At 39.7% G+C, this 14,680-nt stretch overlaps 1 protein-coding gene across 1 annotated transcript in view; it reads right to left on the reverse strand.

Annotated features, from left to right (window-relative positions):
- LOC131721164 (gamma-aminobutyric acid receptor-associated protein) overlaps positions 1-5,348 on the reverse strand; it is a 9,531-nt gene extending 4,183 nt beyond the window's left edge. The window contains exons 1-3 of the mRNA XM_059014465.1: positions 5,081-5,348; positions 1,534-1,612; positions 55-173 (exon numbers count right to left, since the gene is read on the reverse strand). Coding sequence (XP_058870448.1) covers positions 55-173; positions 1,534-1,612; positions 5,081-5,170 — 288 coding nt within the window. The 5' untranslated portion in view covers positions 5,171-5,348. The remainder of the gene's footprint in view (positions 1-54; positions 174-1,533; positions 1,613-5,080) is intronic.
- Between the last annotated feature and the right edge of the window lie 9,332 nt (positions 5,349-14,680).

The raw sequence follows: 14,680 nt of genomic DNA on the forward strand, positions 1-14,680 counted from the left end.
AGCCCCATGGTGATGGAATCAGACAGACACACACAGAGCTGTATGCAGTGTTACCTGGTAAAGCAGCCCCATGGTGGCGCTGGTGGGGGGAATGACGTTGTTGACAAAGAAGAAAAGTGCATCTTCAGCTCGGAGGTGAATTCTTTTCCGGATCAGGAAGTAGAACTGTCCCACTGCGAAACAGGAAACCAGAGAAGCAAATCAACTGACTGACTGCAGACTCGGACTGCAGGAACAACTCCTGCAAGTCACCCAGCTCAGACTTGAGAAGAGGCTGTCTGTGGAGAGTGCTGCTGGCACAGGCCTGATCGTCTCAGTACCACTTCCAGACAAGGAGAACGCTGTACCCTGCTTTGACAGGAACAGGTACAGGTGTTATTTTCCGTTTCATTTCCTGGTGTTTAAACTTCATTAATAAACACAAACTACAAGTTTAACATATTGGGAATGTAACCGAAACTGAAAAACCATTAAAGAAGCCCTGGATTGCTTTTTATAAAATCACTGCAACATGTAATTGTGTACAAGACTATGTGTACAACATCTGATTCTATGTGGGGGAAAAAATATTGATCTGAAATAAATTTGCCAACACTGTACAGCTGTGGCCAAATGTTTTGCATGTTTTGAACTAAATTTTGCTTCATAAAGTCGAATGAAACCTGCTGAATAATGTTACGTTAACGTATTGAATTACACACCGCTTTGTAGTTTTCAATACACAATGAAAAACTGAAGAACGAGAACTCTGAAATCTAACTTGAAACGCTGTTCTGCTATTATGGCTTACAGTAGACTTTTGTGATATAATTTTGTAGTTTCTTCAACATTGTCTCAATCTTACAATTCTAGGTGATGCCATACTTTTTAGCCAGCGATGTACAGTTACTACTAAACACTAAGGCTAACACTTGTATTTATCCGGCACGTTTTTGACAACAGTAAAAATTCTAAATTCTTAACACTTGGCTAGCGTTTAAACGGGAAATAGCCTCCTATCTTTAGAATGCTAAATGTTCGAATTCATGTGATACTATTAAAAAAAACAGTTCTCAATGTGGTTTGCCAATGACTCTTGTGTAAACCTGCATGCAAAGTCATAGAGAAATATGAATGGCAAAAAATAATAAAAAACATTTAAAACAACTTGATTAGTTTTATTGATTAGAAAGATACGTTAAAAAAAAAACATAAAGCTGCAAACTGAAAGGAATGAGTCACTTTCTTATTTCCATTTCAGGTGTTTAGAGATACTAAAAGAAACTTAAAATCAAATGACAAACTTGTCGACAAAAAGTCTCCATTGACAAAGACTTCTAGTTGAAACGCTTGTAGGATTTCTAAATTCAGCACTTTCGAGTGTTTATGAATAACTGTTCAGAATAGATCTCTGAAAACTCCCAGGTGCAGAAAACATATTTCCTAAATAGTACAGACTATTTCGCAAGTAGCTTTGATTTACACTGAGGTCTGGAGGAATCCAGCAGGCGGCTTGAATTCCACTAGACTGTGCATGAAAAGAGGGCGTCTTACCTGTGAGATCAGACGGGACCAGATATTTCTTCTTATCCAGATCCCCTATCCTGGCTTTGGGAGCTTTTTCAACAATCACCTGCACAGAGCACAGATAGAGACAGGCACAGGTTAACTCCATCTGCACCGTGTTCCATTAACCATTAATCACATTTGAACCCGGATACTCGGCTAATGTTCTACAAGTGCCAGTATACCAAGACACAGCCTAGAGTCCTGCATCAGGTCGGGTACCCGCGGGGCCCGCATGTGACCCACAAAAGCAGGTCGGGTTCGGGTCGGAATCTGAACTTTTTCGTGGTTCCATTGCGGGTCCAAAACAAAAAAAAAAAAACTGGCGTCAATTTGAATCACCAGAAATGTTTTCTGTCCTTTCAGCGTACTCGTCTGTAACTCTTTCCCAAATAACGTATTAGAAGGTAAATGTACTGGTATGTCCTGCACTGAAGCAGGAGGCGATTAGGGAGGAGTTAGCTGACTAAGCAGCGTTGTTCTCGCTTGTTTGATACGTCGCAAGATCTTTTTATCACGTCTGCTTGGTGATATTAAAAATGCCTGTGGACAAGGTGAAATAAAAGACAGCGCAGGGTTTATATCATGTGGTGGATAAGAGTGAGAGGCAAATCACAAGTGTGGAATTACTTTGCAATCACAGCGAATGAAAATAATGAACATGTGACCGGATTCGTTGCTTGTCATTATGTTTTTGTGAACGACAGCCACAAAACTGGTACACTGTGAAAGCACAGGTGCAGCTTCCTTTCAACTGGTGGCACAAAAGAAAGAGAGGTATTTTATAGAAAAGTAGAGATTGTTAATATGTTACAATGTTAAAATATATCCAGACCACTAGAGAAAGCAGTTATCTGACTATTCATGAAACACTGCCTCATATGCTCAACAGTGGAAGCTGGTTGTGAGGATTACAAAAAAAGAGGGACATGTGCAATACAAATAACTGTGTGGGGAAGAAAATGACATGACATGTCTTCACATCTAATTACATGACTGTGTTTTTCACGCCTCGCCAGCCCCACCTTGTGGATGCAAAGCTTAATGCACCTTGAATGCCAGATATAATTTCTCAGTATGGAGTTCTGTATCAATACTGAAACAAATTACAGGTTGAAGTTTTCTCAAAATGTGAAACCTGTCGTTTGTAAGCGTGTGCTGACGCCTCGAGTTTTCTATTTACAGCCTGGCCGGTTTGAGTTTGACATGCTTGTTTATTTTAATGATCATGTATCATTAGTGTCAGAGACCCGGTGAGTCTGTGTAACAGGGAGGTGCTCACTGTGTGTCCGTGCGTGTCTACAACACCTCTACGCTTAGATGCGCTTTGCAGACACATAGTTTCAATTCCTCTTGAACTATAAAAATCAGAACAGCTGCGTTTTATACCGGGCGCTTATCAAGTCATTTCAATTGCGGGTATTAAAGTTATCAGCACTTTAACATCATTACTGATGATCCCATGCTTCTATTATTTAATATGCAGGCATTAAACAGATATATATATATATGCACTATTGATAATATTGCTAGTGCTAATATGAGGTAAGATTTTTGCACTAATATTCTACTATAAGGGTTTCGTATAATTCTGAATTGCTGTTGATGTTCAGATCATAGCATTTTATACAGTGTGGTTTTAGACTTGACCACTAGAGGTCACTAGAGGTGTGCATCTATAGTTTCTGACACTCAGACAGGTAAACTTGCACAAGCATGGTTATTATGCGAGTGTGACATTGTGTATTGTGATCGGAAAATACTGACATCATCTGGGCTGGCTGCTAGACAGCGGGAGTCTTATTAATACTCAATACAGGCAGCAAATAATGATAATAATGCCAGTGACACAGTTCAGACATCTTTACTTCTGCTTTCTGCAATCGGAGAAGTGAAAGAAATCTAGAATCCCCTCCACTTCACCAGTAACCTTTTTTTCTAAGTTTCCCTCAATAAATGTTAGTCTGATTTTGTTTCTTCTGGTTTTACCTCAATAACACAGATGAATGAAGGCACTAGAGCCCAAACGCTGGTCTGCTCTAGTGCCTTCATCAGGGTTATTGAAACTAGAAGAGACCGAGTCAAGCAGACCAGCGTTTGGGCTCCAGTGCCTTCATCAGTGTTATTGAAACTAGAAGAGACTGAGTCAAGCAGACCAGCGTTTGGGCTCTAGTGCCTTCATCAGTGTTATTGAAACTAGAAGAGACCGAGTCAAGCAGACCAGCGTTTGGGCTCCAGTGCCTTAGTCAGGGTTACTGAAGCTAGAAGAGACCGAGTCAAGCAGACCAGCGTTTGGGCTCCAGTGCCTTCATCAGTGTTATTGAAACTAGAAGAGACCGAGTCAAGCAGACCAGCGTTTCAGTTAGTGCCTTCTACATTGTTATTAAGGTAAAACCAGAAGAAACAGTCTAGTGACCTATTTAAAATTAATTATTATTATTTAACTGCAAAAAGCTTGCCAGTCTCTAAATAGAACTTAACTAGCCTCTAAATGACGTATACAAATAACTGTGTGGAAAGAAAATGACTGTTTTCACATCTAATTACATGACACTGTTTTTCACGCCTCGCCAGCCACACCTTGTGGATGCAAAGCTTAATGCACCTTGAATGCCAGATATCATTTCTCAGTATGGAGTTCTGTATCAATACAGAAAGAAATTACATGTTGAAGCATTCTCAAAATATGCAACTCTTGCTTGCTTCAATCATGAGAACCGCTTACCCAACCTGGTCACTTGAACCTCGATCGGGATATTCTTTAGCACTAGCTCTTAAAAGAATGAGAAGATGTAAGCTGGAAACATGTCGTTTGTAAGCGTGTGTTGTTGTCTCGAGTTTTCTATTTACAGCCTGGCCGGTTTGAGTTTGACATCCTTGTTTATTTTAATAAAAAAGTCGCATCATTACTGGCTGAGACCAGGTGAGTCTATGTAACATAGACGAGTTATTATTATTATTACTACTATTATTATTATTATTATTATTATTATTATTATTATTATTATTATTATTAATGTTAATAAGGATGTCGTCATGAGTGAATTTATACAAACACGCTTCTCGAATATGGGTATTATTGTGTTACAAACCAGGAAAAAAATGTTCAGGTACCAAACGTACATTTTATAGGTCAGTGTTAACATATTCTCTGTATTTCTAACCGTGTCCATTTCTGTATCCCTATGTCGCCACCATATTATTTTATAAAAACTATTTTGTGTAAAAAAAACCTGTCTCGACTGACTATATCACCACTACAGCGTTGTTATTCAAGGCTGCCCGCGTTCGTTTTTACAGTAAAATAAAATTAACTGTTGTTTTGTCACGTTGCGAAACTGGGGCCGTAGTCTCGTCCTAACGACGCTTGTTAAATTTATTCTACGGTTGTAGTTTTTTTTTTGGTTGTTGTGGTTTCCATAGACGTTAAGAGGTAAACTGTTACTTAGTCAACCGAAACAAACACATGATATATATTATAAAAGGAGAGGTTCTAGTTATCTCGCGTCCTTGTCTTGCGTTGTTTTATACTTACTGGCACCCTGTCTGGGTATTTCTTCCTGATTTTCTCTCCCTCGGACCTGCGCTTTTCAAACGGGTGTTCCTCTTTATATTGAAACTTCATTCTCGGGTTGTTTGGGGGCAGCGTGGGCTCGGGCTCAGGGGGTCGGTGTCGGTGTCGGGGTCGGTTCGGGTTTGTGCGGCGGCGGCGCTGCTCTGTTTCGCTCGGCTCGGCTCGGCTCGGCTCGGTCGCTGATGGTACCAGATCTGGCGGAGGGATACAATAACAAAACAACCCCCCACGGCCACTACGCCACAATACGTATTCAGCACGCCCAGTTACGTCACGTTTCTCGCGTAACGCTATGAAGCGGCCGCCCTCGCCGTTACGCTGAAAGACTGAACGTGTTTTTTTTAATTTGGTGTTTCTGAATACAGAACATAAGAATAACATTCGTCTTAATTGGTACCTGTTTTTATTAGGATTCTTTGTATTCACTAATAATATTAAGTCTTCACGTTAATGACATTTTTTTTTTTGCAATACGCCCAATTACAATTGCGATAAGAGTTGCACACTTTATTAGCACGTTATTATACTGTAAATATAATCCTCCTTCAGCTTCTTTACGCCCATTCCGTTGGCACATCTAACTTGATTATGTTGCTGCGGCGTTTACGTAGTCTCTTTCCGTAAACTCCAAACTACAATGCAGGTCTGACGGTTAAGGTGTGATTGGAAATAAACGACTTCGCTCAAACGATCTTCACTGTCTACAGCTGCACAAATGACATTTTCTAAACACGAACGTAAATAATTAAATACATAATTAAATAAATAACGCATCCTCCCTGGCCTACGCCAACATGCAACCAAAAAGCCAAACGCGTGTTAAAATGACTCGGCGAACGTGTTATTTACAGCGCTGTGTTTAAATAATAAATAATTTGGTAGTTTTGCGTCGTTTAATAATAATACGGATGTTATTTTAAAGTATTTCAACATTGGGACTATTTTGTTTTGACTCCCCAGCGCGGAAAGACACAGACTGGGGAGTGGAGCTGCGCCGGTCACGTGACTGAGATCGTAAAGTCCCGTGATGAGCGGAAGCGCTTCCGGGTGGAGGGGAGATTCTGCGACATTACATCATAAACAAATTAACGTGTAAATAAACACAAAAAACAACTATTTTGGCGCCTGTGCTAACAAAATTGGAGAAAAGGAGGTTAAAGGATTTTAAAAAAGACGTTTGTTTGAAAAGAGAATAAGTAAGGCGAAACAAAAAAATTATTTTTGAAGTTTTAATTGATTTTACATGACGTCATTGTGGACACAGTTACATAGAGGTGCTATATTATTGTTAAGGACCATTAGAGGTCAGTGTTATCCTGGTGTGCAGTTTGGAGGCGAGTCTGTGGGTCTATTGTGTTTGTTTTGTAAACGGTAACTACCCTTAAATGCGTTCCTCTGGTGTGTAAGTATTTGTAGCGATCTCGGTTAACGTAGGCAGGTGCATCACACGTGGCGAGGCAATCCACACACAGGGCAGACAGGTATCTGGTAATAGTTGAGGTGAAAGGAAGTTCTCAGTTTGTCTGCCTCATTTTCAGGTGATCTGTCTGCACTTGCACTTCCTAGGTCATTTCACCTCAGCAGCGTCTGCAGGGTCAAGCCTGCTACTGGCTGCAAAGCATGTCAGTCAGCAGGGGAAGCAGCTGATTGGTTACTGAAAGGAAAGGCGACCTTGAAGGGGTGTGGAGACAGTTTCACTCTCCAGGTGATCATGCAAACGGAGATTTCATTAAACTGGTTCAGTACCAGAGTACCATGTCTGTTAAATGAGAATACATTGATTGATCTCAAAACTATCAGGGCAGCAGTGTGGAGTAGTGGTTAGGGCTCTGGACTCTTGACCGGAGGGTTGTGAGTTCAATCCCCAGTGGGGGACATTGCTGTTGTACCCTTGAGCAAGGTACTTTACCTAGATTGCTCCAGTAAAAAAACCCAACTGTATAAATGGGTAATTGTATGTAAAAATAATGTGATATATTGTAAGTCGCCCTGGATAAGGGCGTCAGCTAAGAAATAAATAATAATATCAATTTGCGACGTGTATAGCGAATAGCTGTACAGAACTGTGATTCAGCCCACATTTAAAAAAAAAAAAAAAAAAAAATTCAACTTTGAAGAATTTGATTATAGTTATCGCGTGGTTGTTTTTTTTATACGTGGTTGTTTTAGAGAATGATATCCTAGATTTGGGAATTCTGACTATTAAAATACCACCCGGAATTCCCTCAACTTCAATTGTAATGACCACAGCCTTAAAAATAATAATTTCTTACAAGCATAATAGCCCACAGTTATTGTAGACGTATATGACTCATTGCATTTATTTTAACCTTCAAATGCCATTTCATGTGTGTAATAAGAGGGGAGACAGTGTATTTTAAAACCGTGGTCAGCACTCCTTTAAGATGATATAATTCAGGCCCTGGATAACATTTAACCTTATAGGTTGCATCAAAACTGTACAGTAAGTTCGTAAAAGTAAACGAAGAAGCCAATCTTAATATCATACTAATCATCCCAACAACCAAAAGACATCATGCAACATGCAGTGAGGTAATCCTGCTTTCAGAAATGAAGCTCTGCTATAGATAGAGATTCTGCTGTGACGCTGTTTTAGAGTTCGGCTTCTGCTAAGAAATATTGGCTTCAGTCCAATTTTGTAGCGATAAAATTCAACTTCTTGTAAAAAAAAAATCCAGATACTTCAACTTCCGCCACAGTTTGAGATGACTCTATCCCGAATATACCGCGCTAAAATGGTTTGAAACGGTGCTCTAAACCAGCACACATCTGAGCAATGGTTGCAGGTATTGACAATGTCAACCCAGGGGGCTTTTTCGACCTGAAAAAAGAAACAAGGACCAGGGGTCACAAATGGAGATTAGATAAAGGGGCATTCAGAACAGAAAATAGGAGGCACTTTTTTTACACAGAGAATTGTGAGGGTCTGGAACCCCCAGTAATGTTGTTGAAGCTGACACCCTGGGATCCTTCAAGAAGCTGCTTGATGAGATTCTGGGATCAATAAGCTACTAACAACCAAACGAGCAAGATGGGCTGAATGGCCTCGTTTGTAAACCTTCTTATGTTCATAGATGGAAACAGCTTCAACGTTTGAACCAATCCAAGCTTAATTACGTTTAGACTAAGGCTGCAAAGCAATGTTATTCAATTGGCGGCCAGCTTGGCCCGTTGAGCGTCAGCTGTCCTTCTTTACAAAAGCTGAAATTACAGATACGCAGGATTGAAAGGTCGCCGCTATCTAGGGCATTTGTGTCCCATAGCGGTTTTTTGGCAACACTCCATAATACAGGAATAAGTGATCACTGCACTTTATCTGGTGAAAATCCTTCTCCATTCTTGTTTACAATTCGCTCTGTGTGCAAGCTACCCTGAAATCAATACGCTTTTATATTCACACTCTGTGTGCGCATTCATCGCTATTCATATCAGTGCATTCCATAACCCAACGGCGAATACGATTTTACAGCTTACTGTTCTTTAACTTCTCAAAATAATTACTGCTATCCTGTAACTTCTCCTTATCCTTAAGGTCTCTGCCTCTGCTTAATTAGGTTGGTTTGGTTACCTAGACTAAACCACGATTTCGCATTTTCTTTTAAAAATGCGCCTTTGTGAGGTGAATGGATTCGGCGTCAATACTCTCAGACAGCGAGAGACACACAGATAAAACAACACACTGCCCGGGAAAATAAAGATATACAAAACGATTAAAGCACAGTAAGTTAGCTGAAAAAAGACAGTCGGTCAAAGTTTTATTTTAGCATAAAAAAAACCCCTGTTTGGCGTTAAAAAGAAAAGCACCTTCGGGCTCGCCTCTCAAAGATAAACACGCAAGTTTGCGTTCCCTGTTTACTGTCATGTAAGTTAGAAACCTTTTATTTACATTCAAACCCATTGAAGTGAGAACGTGTTGATGCATATTTAGACAGTGCTACATTTTTAAATCAGGCGCTTAAGATGCTTATGCAATATAAATAAAGCGTTAAATAACTGACGTGGTTTCATTCGTTAGCTTGCTGTGCAGTCATTTTCCAAAAACAAAGACGGTGCGAGGGAGTGTCAATTTCAGACAGGAAAGGGAGATTAGATGTGCATTCACTTCTTGTGAATTTAAATTACAATGTAAACGTCATATTAAGATTAATAACATTCCGTTTTAATAGCATTACAGTGGGCGTTGTCTAATTATTTTCAGTAAAATATCAGGACAGATATACAGCATTCGCTCTCTATTTGTATCATTAAGCGGGGGTCAGACTGTGTGTCATTGAAAGTGGTTATTTCTGAGACGTATCAGCTGATTGGTGCATGTGTAGTGTTGCAACGTTCTGTAAAGTGTGATTGGATAGTCAGATTTTCATGCCGCCCCACCGGTACGCACATCAGAAACGCCCTTATCTGGTCTACTAGATAATATAATCAAATACCGCTGACTTATGGCTTTAAATGTTAAATTGAAATACATTTTAAGTGAACATTTTCATTATTTGGATACGGTATGTGAAAAATCTATATAACATTTGAAATAAACATGAATATAAAAGAGAGGCCTGTAAATACTAAGTCTTGTTTTGTCTGCTAGTTTAAACATCCCTTTACACAGCAGGTTCATTTGCAGCCTTGGTTTAGACACATCTAACCATGTGAGCCAAACAGATTATTTAAAAATAATCAGATATTTTAAAATTCATTTTCTTTGCTCTTACTCATTACATAGAGGTGCAATTAGGGCAGCAGTGTGGAGTAGTGGTTAGGGCTCTGGACTCTTGACCGGAGGGTTGTGGGTTCAATCCCCAGTGGGGGACACTGCTGTTGTACCCTTGAGCAAGGTACTTTACCTAGATTGCTCCAGTAAAAACCCAACTGTATAAATGGGTAATTGTATGTAAAATAATGTGATATCTGTATAATGTGAAATAATGTATAATGTGATATCTTGTAACAATTGTAAGTCGCCCTGGATAAGGGTGTCTGCTAAGAAATAAATAATAATAATTAGACCGTGTGACCTACAACACAGGAAGTGATAACAGGAAGGCATTGTCGGTTTATAGCATTGCACTGTTAAATACAAAACCTTACATACCAAAATACACAGATTTTCAAGCCTTGCCTGGCTTTTAAAAGCGCTAGTTTATGATATGTTTAATATTCTGTTCTAGAAATACCAACATAAACTAAAATTCAACAACAAAGACTTTAGACTGGAAGTCCTTTTTTTCAAGATCTTCCAGACTTCTAGTTGAAATGTTTGTCATTGAACTAGGGTTTCTTTCAGTATTTCCAAGTACAGCACTATTGAGTGTTTCATAAGGATAATATCATACTGTGTGTTTTGTGGATAATCCAGGTTTACCAACTATTCCAGCTGTGGTGTTTGTGCAAAACATGTGGCTTCAGCACCCAGCTCAGCCTGATGTGCTTTCCTGCCTATCGTCAGAGTCCAGCTTTTTAGTGGAATAGTCACCAAAATCCAGAGAATTACCCAACACACCTACACACACTTATAGGATTATAAATTGTGCTTAAACTGTCTTTTATTTTTAAGAGGACCCCCTACCCAGGACGTATTAACTCATAAATCTCACCAAAAAGACTGCATTGGGCATCCACACCCAGGTTTATAAACCAAGTTCTGTTGACAAGAGGTTTACACATTTCACTTTCTGAGTGACGTTCAAAACCATTCGAGAGACATTTTTCTGGCATTCCTGTTAGCGTTTAGATAGGACTTTGTTTTGTATTGAATTGGTGTTTGCTGTATACATGTGGCTGGATGGCCTCCCATGGTTATCAGAGAGCGGTCTCGTGTGTTTGTGGTCACACCTACCTGTCTCCACCTGGCAGGTTGAGTCACAAGCAGATTGAGTGAGACGAGGCTCTCATAAACAGGACGTCCTACCGCATGTAGAAACATTAACAGAGTGATTCATAATTCAGGGGCGATATGCTAAAGAAACACATCCCTGACACAGTTTGGACTCCAAGGGGCTGTTCAATAATATCAGCATTTAAGTGCAAAACAACATGCAAATTATAAATCGCTCGGTATAAGATGTACTGGAATATTGACACAGATTAACAGCAGACTTCTTTATACACGATTTATAAATATGATCTTTAAAAACAGGTAAGAATTTAAAAACGGCAGGAAAATATTTGACCGTTGGGTTTTTTTTTTTTAGAATTTTTGTCTTGGAAATTCTAGATTTTTTTTTTTGTATTTTATTGTAGAAAAAGACCATTTCTCATTTCCAGGTCTATACTGGGACTATCATACAGTTTGTGTAGCTGCTACAACAAATTAATAAATTCAATTATCTTTCTTTATTCTGGGGCGTGTGCGGCTGTTGGCAAAAAAAAAAAATATGATAAAATCCTTACAGAAACCTTTCGTGTGCATGTGTGCGTTCGTGTGTTAAAATCGCCATCATCTGTCCCTTGCCAAGAATTCCTGAATCTGAAGATCAGCTATTGGTTGATGCCATTCTTTTAATAAAAATCAGGGGAAATAAATCGCTGGCCACTGTCTGTGTAAAAGTACCATTGGAAAACTTCCATGTGGATTTTTGTAGATCCTGAAAGTCGATTCTTAATAATAATAATAAAAAAAACACTGGGAAAAGTAAGGTGGGGGAGAGGGAGGAGGAGAAGAGACCAAAAAAATGTGTTGCTATTCCCAGTGCAGTCCAGGCTAAACGAAACTCCAGAGCAGAGAGCCAGACAGCACTGGCGATCAGCGGGGAGGGTTGATGTAGTAAGGCAGTCTCCCCCACCCCTCTTCTGGGTCAGGCTCAGCGGGGGATGCAGGGGGGAGAGTGGGGGGGGGGCGGGCGGTGTCGCTCGCTCTTTCAGCCTCATCACTAGAGCCGGTGTTGATGTAAATTCCGACTCAGGACTGATCGGACGTCTGCTGTAAACCTGCCAGGAAAAAAAAACAAACATTAAAAATGAGTGCAATTATTCAAAGATTTCAAACAGAACACCGCTTCGGTGGCAAACGTGTTTGTATTCGATCATATAACTGAATTTCGAAGTGACTAACTGAAATACGGCCCTTGAGAGTCCAGATAAGGGCAACCAGACAAATCCCTCAGGACAGAGGGAAGGAGACATTTCTTCACACAGAGAGTGGTGAGGGGATGGAATGGGTTACCTAGTCATGCTGTTGAGGCTGAATCACTGAGATCCTTTAAGACCCGACTTGACAAAGTTCTGAGATCAATCAGCTGCTCGGAACCGGACGAGCTTAGTTGGGCCCAACGACCTCCTCTCGTTCTTGAATTCTCTTATGAAGTCAAAAGCATGAATGACTTCTGAAATAAGCCACATACATTCTACTGAATCGCAGATATTTTCTCTCCTTTCCTTAACGATGGGGTACCAAGTGTTTTTTTTTTTTTTACTGTAATATGAATTATACTTTCGTTTTCAAACGTTCCTGGCAGTACAATCGAAGGCTGGATCTATGTCATGCATTTAGCTGCAGGGTATATATAGCCATGCAAATATGAAATAAATATTTGAAATGGTTTCTGAGATATGAGGAGATGTGGTAGCTGCAGCTTTGCAAAATAAAATAACAAACAAAAAAAACTGTCAGAAGAGAGTTCGTTTTTCTCGTATGACACAATCACCATACAATGGTAACACATCGAAAAAATAGGAGGCACTTTTTTTACACAGAGAATTGTGAGGGTCTGGAACCCCCAGTAATGTTGTTGAAGCTGACACCCTGGGATCCTTCAAGAAGCTGCTTGATGAGATTCTGGGATCAATAAGCTACTAACAACCAAACGAGCAAGATGGGCTGAATGGCCTCGTTTGTAAACCTTCTTATGTTCATAGATGGAAACAGCTTCAACGTTTGAACCAATCCAAGCTTAATTACGTTTAGACTAAGACTGCAAAACAATGTTATTCAATTGGCGGCCAGCTTGGCCCGTTGAGCGTCAGCTGTCCTTCTTTACAAAAGCTGAAATTACAGATACGCAGGATTGAAAGGTCGCCGCTATCTAGGGCATTTGTGTCCCCTAGCGGTTTTTTGGCAACACTCCATAATACAGGAATAAGTGATCACTGCACTTTATCTGGTGAAAGTCCTTCTCCTTTCTTGTTTACAATTCGCTCTGTGTGCAAGCTACCCTGAAATCAATACGCTTTTATATTCACACTCTGTGTGCGCATTCATCGCTATTCATATCAGTGCATTCCATAACCCAACGGTGAATACGATTTTACAGCTTACTGTTCTTTAACTTCTCAAAATAATTACTGCTATCCTGTAGCTTCTCCTTATCCTTAAGGTCTGTGCCTCTGCTGACTTACGTTGGTTTGGTTACCTAGACTGAACCACGATTTCGCATTTTCTTTTCAACATGCGCCTTTGTGAGGTGAATGGATTCGGCGTCAATACTCTCAGACAGCGAGAGACACACAGACAAAACAACACACTGCCCGGGAAAATAAAGATATACAAAACGATTAACGCACAGTAAGTTAGCTGAAAAAAAGACAGTCGGTCAAAGTTTTATTTTAGCATAAAAAAAAACCCTGTTTGGCGTTAAAAAGAAAAGCACCTTCGGGCTCGCCTCTCAAAGATAAACACGCAAGTTTGCGTCCCCTGTTTACTGTCATGTAAGTTAGAAACCTTTTATTTACATTCAAACCCATTGAAGTTAGAACGTGTTGATGCATATTTAGACAGTGCTACACTTTTAAATCAGGCGCTCAAGATGCTTCTACAATATAAATAAAGCGTTAAATAACTGACGTGGTTTCATTCGTTAGCTTGCTGTGCAGTCATTTTCCAAAAACAAAGACGGTGCGAGGGAGTGTCAATTTCAGACAAGAAAGGGAGATTAGATGTGCATTCACTTCTTGTGAATTTAAATTACAATGTAAACGTCATATTAAGATTAATAACATGCCGTTTTAATAGCATTACAGTGGGCGTTGTCTAATTATTTTCAGTAAAATATCAGGACAGACATACAGCATTCGCTCTCTTTGTATCATTAAACGGCGGTCAGACTTTGTGTCATTGAAAGTGGTTATTTCTGAGACGTATCAGCTGATTGGTGCATGTGTAGTGTTGCAACGTTCTGTAAAGTGTGATTGGATAGTCAGATTTTCATGACGCACCACCGGTACGCACATCCGAAACGCCCTTATCCGATCTGCTAGATAATATAATCGAACACCGCTGACTTATGGGTTTAAATGTTAAATTGAAATACATTTTAAGTGAACATTTTCATTATTTGGATACGGTATGTGAAAAATCTATATGACACTTGAAATAAACATGAATATAAAAGAGAGGCCTGTAAATACTAAGTCTTGTTTTGTCTGCTAGTTTAAACATCCCTTTACACAGCAGGTTCATTTGCAGCCTTGGTTTAGACACATCTAACCATGTGAGCCAAACAGATTATTTAAAAATAATCAGATATTTTAAAATCCATTTTCTTTGCTCTTACTCATTACATAGAGGTGCAATTAGACTGTGACCTACAACACAGGAAGTGATAACAG

Source organism: Acipenser ruthenus, chromosome 48 (assembly GCF_902713425.1).
Source record: "Acipenser ruthenus chromosome 48, fAciRut3.2 maternal haplotype, whole genome shotgun sequence".
In the NCBI taxonomy this organism is placed as follows: domain Eukaryota; kingdom Metazoa; phylum Chordata; class Actinopteri; order Acipenseriformes; family Acipenseridae; genus Acipenser; species Acipenser ruthenus.